Raw genomic sequence first — 12,633 nt, forward strand, 5'->3', positions numbered from 1 at the left:
ATGACATTGACTTTTGAAGAGACCAGGCTAGTTGTCTTGTCCCATGACCTGAATTTGTTTGTTTCCTTGTGGTGTCTCCTTATTTGTTGCTCTGTTAAAAGAGTTTTTTTTTTTAAAGATTGGAAATATTACAGCATGTCTGTAAGCTGATGGGAAAGAGCTGGTCTCTGTATGGGTTGCACATTGTCAACTTTGGAACTTTTAGTGTTGTAGGGCCCTAAAGGAGTATATTGAGAGATTTTAAGGAGAAAAGGGTATTTCATTGATCTTCTCCGAAAAGTAACCGTATAAGAAAATTATTCAAAAGTATTCTTTGAGTAATGTTGGTTAGTTCACATGGAGAGTTTCTCAGTTTCAATCTTAGAAACGTTTTCTTTTTCTTGAAAGGGGAATGGAGAAGAAGAAGGTTTTCTTACCCTGTTGCCGTTTTACTTCTCATTTTCTTACCTGTGGGAAATACTTCTCAAAAAACCTGAAATGGGACACAAAGCACATAAACTTTGCTTGGATGGGTGTGGTCTTCCTATTTTTTAGTTATTTTCAATATTAGGGCTTTTATGATTTTATTGGGCTTTTGCAAAGTGTGGGGGAGCTATTTTACACAGCATCTGTTTGAATCTGTCAGTGGACGGATTGGTCTGATTTTTCTCTTCCCACCCCTTCTTCTCTAAAGATTTATGATATTCAGACTGGCAACAAGCTGTTGACTCTGTTTAACCCAGATCTTGCCAACAACTACAAGAGGAACTGTGCCACCTTTAATCCTACAGATGATCTTGTGTTAAATGATGGCGTCCTCTGGGATGTCCGCTCTGCACAGGCCATCCACAAGTTTGACAAGTTCAACATGAACATCAGTGGCGTCTTCCATCCGAATGGGCTGGAGGTCATCATTAATACTGAGATTGTATCCTTTGCACCCCTGCCTTCCTTGCCATTTGTTATCTAGCTTGTAATGCAGAAATAATTTTATCTTCCTACCAATACCTGGTTGAAGTGCCCATACAGATAAATAACCTGTTTTTTCCTCTTGGTTTGAAGTATTATTGAATCTCCAGTGGATTCTTACTGATACTGGTAATTGACAACTTTTAACTGGCTTTTTTTTTCTTTTTGTATTGGGAAGAGTGACCAGATTACTGCCTCCCTCTTCCCCTGGTGTCAGGTTGAGTTTTATCTCTCTCTGGAAGGATGCCAGTCAGAAGAGTCCAGTGAAGTGCTGTTACTGGGAGAAAGGGAGCTCCTGAGGCTATCATAGGAGATGTTCAGGCCGTTCTTCAGAAATAGACATTCTCTGTGCTTTTGTTTTACCTTGATCTCATTGATTTTTTTTTTTAATCTCATTGATTTTTAAAGTGTTAATACCTAGATGGAGGGAGAAAAGAATGTGATATTTCAGAATTTCCCTCATGAAACTAGATAAGTTTTGGGAAAAATAGTTTTCCTTGACCACTGCCCTCCTAGTGGGACCTTCGAACCTTCCATCTTTTACACACGGTTCCTGCGCTCGATCAGTGTCGCGTGGTATTCAACCACACGGGGACCGTGATGTATGGAGGTAATAAGCTTTAGTAGTACAGATGGTGACAAAGTTTGTTGATGAGAATAGTGTTGATTTATCGTGAAAGGCCTCTGGCTTTGACGATAAAATCTTGTATACATTCCAATTTTAGTATATGTGCTGCCGAAGCGAGCACAAAATCTTGTATACAAAGAAATTTTATGACTTAATTACCCAAGTGTATCATTATGAACTTATAGAAAAATCGTCTCTGTCTTGCAATTTTTGTGCACCTTCAGCTATAACAGTTCTTGGAAACTAGATGAGAGGTTGAGGATGTTGTTTGGGTATGCAAGGAAAATGCTTTGAGAGAAATTTATGACAGGGATGCTCTGAAATCTTGGTTGTCCATTGATATTTTCTCATTTGTGAATAGGGGATGTTTCTGATTTATCTAATAGTGTTTTGCTCCCCTGTCCCACTTCCCCTCCCAACTAGCTATGTTGCAGGCAGATGATGAAGATGACCTATTGGAAGAGAGGATGAAAAGCCCTTTTGGATCATCCTTCCGAACATTTAATGCAACTGACTACAAACCTATAGGTAAGTGTGAAGTGTCAGACATTGATGATTTTGCCTTGTATTGGTGTTCCTTATTTAAGATCCTCCATTTTCTGAGAGAATTATAATTTTTCTGCTTTGGAAAAGCAGACGAGTTACGGAAATATTTATAAATAGTCACCTTGAATACCTTGAACAGAAAGACTGGTTTTAAGGGCACAGTAGTAGTCCAGTCCTAAGTGTTGTCACATTCTGTTTTCCAGCGACAATTGATGTGAAACGGAACATTTTTGACCTGTGTACAGACACCAAAGACTGCTATCTTGCTGTCATTGAGGTAAAGGGAGCTAGAAGAAATCTCAGTGTTTTATTCTGATATTTAAGATCATCTTCAACTTATACTCCAAGCATTTTGTCTGATATAAAATGTGTTTTAAAACTGATGCATTCATGGTGATAGACTGTGATAATATATTCGTTTGACAGGGAGGTACACAGTCTAAGAGAAGTAATAGGAAAATTCTGATACAGAGCAGTGTGGACTGTCCCATCTCCTCTTATCTTGGACTCACTGTCAGACCTTTCTCAGAGGAGTTGCTCTCTTGCTTGAGCATCCTTGGAACAGAGTTGTTCCAGGGATGGTGGCCTCTCCTTTGCTGCCCAGGCCTTCTCTTCATGTTTTTCTTTCCCTCTCTGAGGGTCTGTCATAACTGAGATGTGGATGTGGGCTTCTGAAAACTAATTTCTCCTTGTGGACTGGGTGTCCCCATTTCAGAACCAAGGCAGTATGGATGCTCTGAACATGGACACCGTGTGCAGGCTGTATGAAGTGGGCAGGCAGCGTCTGGCAGAGGATGAAGACGAAGAGGAGGACCAGGTCAGTTGTCTTGGAAATTTCTTTCTGCTGAATATTGCTTATAGATACTATGCACTTCTGCTTTTAGCTATAGGGTTTTTTCTTTATTTATTTTTAGAGATTTTTGCTATAGGGGTGTTTGCAACCTCTTGGCATATTCTCGAGGCCTGTCATGTGTCCTTGATCACTGAAACTCTTCAGAAGAAAGCAGATTTTTGTTATTATAAGACTTTAACCAGTACCTGATGATCCTGTGAGTTGCCTTTATAGATTAATTTGCAGGTCAGCAATCTCTGATTTTGTTTTAGAGATTTCCTTGAACTCACCATCAGAACCAGTGCCTTGTCTGGCTTCAGTATTGACAGGCGCCCATTTTCTTATTGTCAGTACACAACAGAAACGTCATCTCTGCTGAGCTGTATCGCACAAATGACTTAATCTCCGTAAAGTTCTGGTTTGCATTTTCTCAGTTCTATGCCATAACCTGTTTTCAAAGTTTAGAAGGAGCTTATAGATAGAGGGAAAATAGTGATGTTTTTGAGTTAAACATGTATAAAATGTGGGTAGATGGTATCATGTCACACAGAATCTTAACTTTTCCTTTTTCATAGGGGATTTTAATTTATACTCGTGTTACGCTAGGTGCTTATCTGTGTGGTATGTCAGTTGATGCCATTTATGAAGAGTTTCTCAAACTACTGAGTTTCAGCAGCTCTTTCCTGTCTACTAGGCTCACACTACATTCTTTTTCTTGGCCTGATTCTTTAGACAAATCTGAGAAATATTTATTGCTGAGTGATATAAAGTTGAAATGAATGACTGGAGTTTTACTTTCTTGTTGTAGATAATAAAATAGATAAAATGTCTTTTTTCCAGATCTTGGATTCATTTCCGTTTTTTCTTCCACTGCAGTGGTGTTTGGTCTTGGTGCCCTATATCCTGTTTAAAGGCCACACACTTCCTTCTGTTTGCTCTGCTGTTGCTCTCATCCTCATCCCTGCCTGGTTCTTTGGTAAATCGCGCTCAGTGAGCTTAGGGCTCAGAGAGGAGCTTTCTGTTGGCATCCTTCCCCAGCATCTTGTACTTTAGATTTAAAATAATTTTTGAGTAAAATTTTTGAAAGTGGTAATTTTAAGAGTATTTTTTTGATGCGAGTCTGATACTATGGGCTGATGACTCATGTTTTTTTCTGACAGGACTTAGCACTGACTAAGCAAGGGCAATTTGTTGTGCCAGTTAGAGATTTAGGTGTGTGTTCCACTATCGGGCTTTATAGGTTATGAACCTCCTGAGTGAACCTTGTCACCTGGGTCAGCAAGCTAAAACGGACTCCCCTCACAGCCCTCTGTGCGCTCGTGATCTGCTCTGTCTCCAGTAGAATGTTCCAACGCAGCCAAGGAGAGATTTTATTAGAGCCTAGAGATAATTCATAATCTCAAGAAACGGGTTTCTGAGCAGAGGGAGGAGAAGGAGACTTGTATGTATTGGGGTTAGTGGTCACTGTGGGATCAGGGCAGAGCCTTCTGCAGGCCTTGCTTCTTGGCCCAGAGGCACCAGTGCCTCCCTCTGTGGGAGGCCCTGTTAGGGGCAGTTTGCTAGCTTTGTCTTCCCCTGTCCTCACGCACAGATGAAGAGAGTCAGGATTCTTCTTGGGTACCATGGAAATATTACTTTATAAAGCACTTTACTGAAAATGACATCCTTAGTACAAAAGTTTTGTTTTTTCTTGGATAGACTTTAGTTTTTAGAGCAGTTTTGGGTTCACAGCAAAACTGAGCAGAAGGTACAGAGTTTTCCCATAAATACCTTGTTGCTGTGTGCACAGCCTCCTCCATTGACAACATCCCACATCACAGTGGTACATTTGTTATAACTGGTGAACCTACTTCGACACATCAGTATCACCCACAGTCCATAGATTACATTAAAGTGCAATCTTGGTGAGGACATTTTGTGGTTAGGACAAAGGTATAATGATGTTATCCCCATTGTAGTATTGTATAGAGTAGTTTCACCGCTCCAAAAATCCTGTGCTCCACTGATTCATTCCTCCCTCCCCCAGCCCCTGACAACCACTAATCCTTTTACTGTCTCCATAGCTTTGCCCTTTCCAGAGTGTCTTATAGTTGAATCATGCAGTATGTTGCCTTTTCAGCTTGGCTTCTTTCAGTGAGTAATATGCACTTAAGTTTGTTTGGTATCTTCTCCTGACTTAGTAACTCATTTCATTTTAATGCTGAATAGTATTCCATTGTTTGGATGTATCACAGTTTATCTGGCATAATTTGAATAAAGTTTTGGCACTTCAGAATAGAGCTCTTGTATAACTATACCTCAACAACAAAAAATCAACTCATTGTGCACCATGCACAGGTTTTATGTAGACATCAGTTTTCAACTCCTTTGTGTAAACACCAAGGAGTGCCATTTCTGGATTGTATGATAAAAGTATGTTTAGTTTTATAAAAAAATTCCAAAGCGGCTGTACCATCTTACATTTCTGCCATCAGTGAGTGAGAGTTCCTGTTGCTCCATGTGCTCACCTGTATCAGGTACGGTTAGTGTTTTCCATTTTGGCCTTTTTAATAGGTGTGTAGTGGTCTCACTATATACTTACTTAAAATATTAATAGACTTTTATTCCTTTAGTTGAATAATCAAAAAGTATGGTTTAAGTTTTTTTTAAGTGGAAAGGAATTTAGGTCTTGGAGGTTTTTCTTTTTTTTAATTGAAGTATAGTTGATTTATAGAGTTGTGTTAGTTTCAGGTGGACAGTAAAGTGATATTCAGTGATATATGTATTATACATTTGTATGTATTATATTTACATATTTAGTGGTATATGTATTATTTATAATTTATTATATAATTATATATTATAGTATGTTATATATACTGTATAAGAGTCTTTTCGTTAGAGGTTATTGCAGTATACTGAATGTAGTTCCCTGTGCTTATACAGTAGGTTCTTGTTATTTATCTGTTTTTATATAGGAGTGTGTATCTGTTAATCCCAAACTCCTAATTCACGCCCCATCCTTTCCCCTTTGGTAATCATAAATTTGTGTTCTGTGTCTGTGAGTCTGTTTTGTAAATAAGTTCGTTTGTATCTTTTTTTAAGATTCCACATATAAGTGATACCGTAGTTCATACGATGTCTTTCTCTGACTGACTTCACTTAGATGGACCTAGAAATTATCATTCTGTGTTGCTGCAGATTGCATGTCTCATTCTTCTTTATGGCTGAGTAATACTCCTTCATGTACACGTGCCCTGTCGTCTTTGTCCTTTCATCTTTTGATGGCCACACTCAGGCTGCTTCTATGTCTTGGCTATAGTGCTGCTATGAGTGAACATTGGGGCACATATATATTTTTTTAAATTAGAATTTTCATCTTTTCCAGATATATGCCCAGGAGTGGGATAGGTAGATCATACGGTAACTCAATTTTTAGTTTTTAAAGGAACTTTCACGCTGTTTTCCATAGTGACTGCACTAGCTTACATCCCTACCAACAGTGTAAGAGGGTTCCCTTTTCTCCACACCCTCTTTATTTAGCATTTATTATTTGTAGACTTTTTGATGATGGCCATTCTTGTCAGTGTGAGATGATATCTCATTGTAGTTTTGGTTTGCATTTCTCTAATAATTAGTGATATTGAGCATCTTTTTATGTGCCTATTGGCCATCTGTATGTCTTTGAAGAAATGTCTGTTAAGGTGTTCAGCTCACTTTTTGATTGGGTTTTTTGATATTGAGTTATATGAGCTGTTTTATATGTTTTGGAAATAGGTCACATTGTTTGCAGATATTTTCTCCGGGTCTGTAGGTTGTCTTTTTGTTTATGATTTATTCTGCTGTGCAAAATCATATGAATAGTTTGGTTACATCCCATATAATGCCTTTCTTCGTCTCTGATAACGCTAAGCTTTCTGTCTTCCTTCCTCCCCTCCTCCCCTGTTCCTTTCCGTCCTTTGTTTTCGCATGGCGTGTGGAATCCTAGGTTCCCAACCAGGGGATCGGGCTCACAGCAGTGAAAGCACAGAGTCCTAACCACTGGACTGCCAGGGAATTCCTTTTTGTGGTTTTCACTGAGTAGTCAAAGGATTTCCCTCTCTTCTTTATTAGTATATTAGTTATACTTTTTTTTTTTTTCATTTTCTTTAGTGGTTACCCTAGAGGTTGTAATATACATTTATAGGTAATCCAAGTCTCCTTTCAAATAACACTGTAGCTCCTCATGAATAGTGCGAGTAACTTAGGATAACAAAATACGTAGTCCTAATTCTTTCCTCCTGGCCCGTGTTTCATTGCTGTCATTCAATTCACTTACATAGAAGCATGCATAATTGAATACATTGTTGGTATTACTATTTTGAACAAACTACTGTTACTACAAAGATCAATTAAGAAAAATGTTTGTTCTCCCTTCACTTACTCCTTCTCCAGTGCTCTCCCTCCAGAGTTTTTAACCTTACCTTCCTTCTCTCTGAAAAATTTCTTTTAACATTTTATTGCAAAACAAGTGTACTGGCAACAGTTTCTCAGTTTTTGTTTATCTGAAAAAGTAACTCCCCTTCACTTACCAAGCACACCTTTACTGGGTATGAAGCTACAGGTTGGTGGTTTTGGTCTCTGAACGTGTTTAATATTCCATTCCACTCTACTCTTGCTTTCATGGTTTTTGAGGAGATGTGGGATGTAATTTTTTGTTTCTTTATAGGTAAGGTGTTTTTTGTCTCTGGCTTATTTCAGGATTTTTTCTTTATCTTTGATTTTCTGTAATTTAAAAATGATGTGACTAGGTGTGGGGTTTGGGGGCATTTATTCTCTCCAGAGCTTCCTGGATCTTTGGTTTGCGTTCTGACCACCATTAATTTGGGGGACATTTTCAGTTATTATTTCAAGCATTTCTTCTGTTCCTTTTTTTCTTCTCCTGGAATTCTCATTACCTGTATGTTATGGCTTTTCTAGTCATCCCACAGTTATTGGATATTCTGTTCAGTGTTTTTCACTTTGTTCTCTTTCCTTCTGAGTTTTGGTGGTGTCTACTGAGATATCTTGACGCTCCGAGATTCTTTCCTTAGCAGTGTCCATCCGCTAATAAAGCCCATCAAAGGCATTCTTCACTTCTGTCAGTGTTTCTGATTGCTAGCATTTCTTTTTGGTTCTTTCTTAGAATTTCCATTCTCTGCTTCTGTTGTCCATCTACTGTTGCATGCTGTCCATTAGAGAACCCTTAACTTCTTAACCATACAAGTTTTAAATTCCTGGTCTGTTAATCCCTCCCATATCTGAGTCTGCTTCTGATGCTTACTTACATTGTCTGTTTAAACTTTTTTCTTTTTCTTTTAGTATGTCTTATCATCTTTCTTGATAGCTGGACATGATGTGCTGGATAAAAAAACTGTTGTTGGCCTTTAGTAATGTGGTGGTAAGATGTGGAGGAAGGAGCGCATTTTATGGTCTTATAACTAGTCTTTTAATGAGTCTCTACCTCTATACTGTGAACTTCACACATCTGTAGTACAGACGGCCTTCCTCCAGCAGATCAGGCTCTGGTTAGATAGTTTCTCCTGAGGGCAGTCCTCCTTAGGAAGAGCAGAATTCTGATGTATTTCATGTTATTTTTCCCCTTCCCTCCTGCCAGAGGCACAAGGGAATTTTTCTCTTAACATTCACCCTGAGAACCAGGTCAAGCTCCTAGAGGTAAAACCTATAATATCTTTCATTGCTCAGAACTCTCTTCAGCCACTGGTCATTTGTAGTTCAGGTTTTCCTACCTTTGCACTGCTTCCTGTGGAAGTTTGTGTTTCTGGGTTTGTGCTGTGGCAAGTTGTAATTCTCTGTATTTGCATGTTGGTCCCTCCAATTTTAGGGGCAATGGTTTGCCCTCTCACCCCACTTCTTTATCAAATGTAAGAGTTACTGATGTTTTTAGTTTGTTCAACTTTTTACTTGTTAAGGTGGAGTGGCAACTTCAGGCTTCTGGCTCTTAAATGGTGAATTTATTTTAAAGGACGATTAGGCTCCAGAGTTTAAACCACTTCACCAAATGCAGCCAGAAAATCCCTGTAACACAAAGGTTTCTGGTAATGCTGCATGCCTGTCCTTAGTGTCATGGATGAGAGGGTCCTGCAGTGTTTAAACTTCATTTATGAGATTTGGGTGAAAGGGAGAGATCTTCACATGAATTAACTTTTTTATTTAATTTATTGGGTTTATTTGTGACATGGATCTTCATGTTTTCTTGACTTCAGCAGTATTTAACTTGTACGTGTTGCTAGTATTTCTTGGTACCAGAGCTTGCAAGTGGTATTAGATGCTCCAAATGTTGTGTGGTTGCTTTGAGTCGGGTTTTATTAGTGACTGGCCTTTTATTCTTGTGGCCTTCTGCTTCTTAGACACCACCTTCCCTAATGCATGTTCTTTTCCACTTTAGCTGCCATGGGTCAGGATGTAGTTTATTCTTGAGTAGGTACAGAAGGTGGTGTTGTCAAGCTGTAGTTGGTGTATTAGTTACACCTGTTGGTATAGGTGGCTGCAGACTAACGTTCTTGTTCATTCATCACTTCCCCCATCACTGTAGATCACTACACATAGCAGTTTTGTCTCAATCTTCCTGGATTTTACATGTTGAACTGTAAATGTGCAGCAAAACTGGGTTTATCTGAAGTTATTTATCAATACCATTTTCCCTGCTCTTCCACGTCCTTGCAGTTTACAAAAGAGTGGGCAGCAGTCTTTAAGTACTGTGGATGCTGGGGGGCTGTCACTGGGATTGGCCTCATTCTTCTTGCAGAGGTGGAGTGATATATGAGAAGCGAATCTTGGGTGGCAGGGTGTGGAAGCAAGAGATCACCACAGAGGAACACTTAAGGTGTTCAGATTTCTCATCACCTCTTACATGTATCAGGCTGATTTTTTTTTTTAACTCATTTTCCTTTGTTTCATCTGATTTTAAAACTGGAGACTTCATTTTCATATGTCATTTGCTATTCAAAATTTTGTCCTAGTCCAGATATCTGCTCCTAGGTCTTCTCAGATGCTTCAGGTATGACTTACATGGCTCAGGGGTGCAGGCACCTGTGACTGGCACCTTTGAATTTGCCTTTTCACCTTAGCAAAATAAACTTAGAAGCTTGGTCAGCTGCTGCGTGCTAAGATGGTCTAGCATAAGGTGCCCATACAAATGGTTTTTATTGATTGAAAAAACTTTATTGGTGCTCGCTTCGGCAGCACATATACTGAAAAAGCTTTATTGATATAATTTACATACCATAAAAATGGTTGTCTTTTGCCTTTATGTTTAAATAAGCTTGGAGATTAACAAAGGGTGAACTGTACCACTGTGTTGCTGAATTAAAACATGTAAATATTTGATTCCTGAGGCGACTAGTTTGCCAGTCTTCAGACATTTGATAAAAGCAGAGATAAGCTAGTCACTTGCTAAAACTCGTATTATCCAAATTTGGTACATGTGTTCTTTTTTTTAAAAAAAATCAATTCTGTCAACTTTGATGTTGGCTTTTAGGAAAATTATAAAACCAAGGATTAGAATTGATCATTGTTCCATTGTTCCTAGATTTTGAAAAGCCAATACATTTCAACTAATTATAGTTAATCTTACATTTCTTTAACAAAATAAAACAAGGGAATAATGCTTTCTTTTCTCCACTCCGTGTTGGAATCTGGGACACACTGTGCTGGCTTCCTGTGTGTTCTCCACTGCCTAGAAGCGGATGGTAAGAGTCTTTACTGATACACACCTGTGGTAAGCTTGGTCAGGGCTTCCTGAAAAGCTCCCCCTGCCCACCCTAGAAATTTAAAATGTAGGCGAATTAGATTCTGCTGGTGAGGAGAGAAAAAAAAAACACAAGTGTTTTTATAATCCTGAAGTGAATCTATAGCTTTTAAGGATTGTTAACACCAAGAACAAGTGTCAGAAGGAGAAACAAGTTTAAATTTTGCAGTTATGACATGTTGACGTGTCAGGACAGTAGGCTTAGGTTTTAATTGCATTTTTTAAAAAGCAATCCTCGTTTTTACAGAAACAGTTTTTAACGTAGGACCAGAGATTTGGTTTTCTAAGAGATTGGTTATATTTTTGAAGGCAGTACAGACTAAAAGCTATTTCTCTTGAAAAATAGACATTTAAAAAGAATGTTGAATGGTCTAGAAACAAACGCTGCACTAATTAAAAACCCACACTAAGGCCTAAAGAGGAAGACAGCTCTGAGAGGAGGAGGGCAGTCGGTGGTAGTCCCAGTGGAGGAATACCGTGGAGATATTGTGGGTTCACTTCCATACTCCTGCATTAAAGCCAGTGGTGCAGTAAGTATCCCAGTTACATGAGGTGTTCCGGTTTCTCAGTGCAGATAAGTGTTATGTTCACACTGCACTGTGTCTAAAAAGAACAGTGTATATAGCTTAATTTATTTTATTGGCAAAAAATGCTAACCATCATCAGAGCCTTCAGTGAATAGTAGTTGTAATATCAAAGATCACTGATGACAGATCTCTGTAACCAATATAATAATAATGAAAAAGTTTGAAATTCTGAGAATTACAAAATGTGGCATGAGACATGAAGTGAGCGAATGCTGTTAGAAAAACAGTGCTGATAGATTTGCTCGACACAGGGTTGCTTCAAACCGGAGGTTTGTTTTAAAACACGAAGAAACCACAGTATCTGCAGACCATAATCGCAGAAAGACAAGGTAGGCCTGTATTCACCTTTTTGGTTCTGTCGTTAGGAGTAGGATATATTACTACAGAAAAGTGCGACTCAGAGCCAGCGGCCGACTTAGAACCATTTTGTTACGTGGTTCTTCCTTATGGTGCATGCCACAATTCTTGGGGAACCTTTCCAAAACCCTCCTGTGGAAGCCTCATTTGTAAAGATTGGTTCTGTCAGCCTGGACGCTGGGTGGAGTTTACGCATGTTCTCCAAAATACACATTCTGATGGCCATACATGAGTAGGAACCACTAGTGTAATTAAATCATGTCCTGTAACAAGAAACTAAGATTTATTTAGAGAAGTTGGCATTAAATGGTTGTTTAGCAATCACTGCTTCTGTTGTAATTCTGCAGTCTGGGCAGCATTATGGAGCTCTCCTGGGTTTTTTAATCTGGGAAGGGATAAGACCACAGAGATTTAGAGACTGCAGGTAGACAGGAGCGGGGAGGATGCAGTAGGTGAGTGCAGCGAGAGGGGTGCTGGGCGCCCCTGTCTGTAGGTGGCGGAAGGTAACTGGGTGTTGAGCTGTCCAAGGGGGGACAGGGGCCGCTGTTTGAGACTTCATCGGTCACTGGGAGAGGTGTGGAAAGGGTGCTAGGTTTAGAAGGTGCTTGGAGCTCAGTTTCAGAAGTAAGTTTCTCTGGTACAGATGGGTAGAGCTATCTAATGGGAGTTTCAGGATTTATGCCTTAAAGGGAATATGAAGGCAGAAGTAAATTTTAAGTTGTAGGAACCTTTATGCCTAGGAAGTTTAGTCAGGATGAGGTCAAGATTGTCAGCCCAGTGCAGAGGCCAGTACTGGTCAGCGTCGGTCACTGTAGAGAAGCCCTGTGGTTGGCTGTTCAGGCCTTCATGTTCCTTTAGGAAGATTCTGGTTACAATAGCAGCAGGCTTACCAACCACTTAGTATATGCCAGGCACTTTCCAAGGAGGTTATATACATATATCCTCTCCTCCCCCCATTAAATTCTAA

General features: G+C 39.3%; 1 protein-coding gene across 2 annotated transcripts in view; it reads left to right on the forward strand.

Annotated features, from left to right (window-relative positions):
* The window catches only part of DCAF1 (DDB1 and CUL4 associated factor 1), a 92,113-nt gene that overhangs the window by 70,159 nt on the left and 9,321 nt on the right, over positions 1 to 12,633 (forward strand). For both annotated transcript variants that reach the window (XM_065933594.1, XM_065933595.1), the window contains 5 exons: positions 674 to 907; positions 1,465 to 1,558; positions 2,000 to 2,104; positions 2,326 to 2,399; positions 2,838 to 2,939. In XM_065933594.1, coding sequence (XP_065789666.1) covers positions 674 to 907; positions 1,465 to 1,558; positions 2,000 to 2,104; positions 2,326 to 2,399; positions 2,838 to 2,939 — 609 coding nt within the window. The remainder of the gene's footprint in view (positions 1 to 673; positions 908 to 1,464; positions 1,559 to 1,999; positions 2,105 to 2,325; positions 2,400 to 2,837; positions 2,940 to 12,633) is intronic.

This window comes from Muntiacus reevesi, chromosome 4, assembly GCF_963930625.1.
Source record: "Muntiacus reevesi chromosome 4, mMunRee1.1, whole genome shotgun sequence".
Taxonomy (NCBI): Eukaryota; Metazoa; Chordata; class Mammalia; order Artiodactyla; family Cervidae; genus Muntiacus; species Muntiacus reevesi.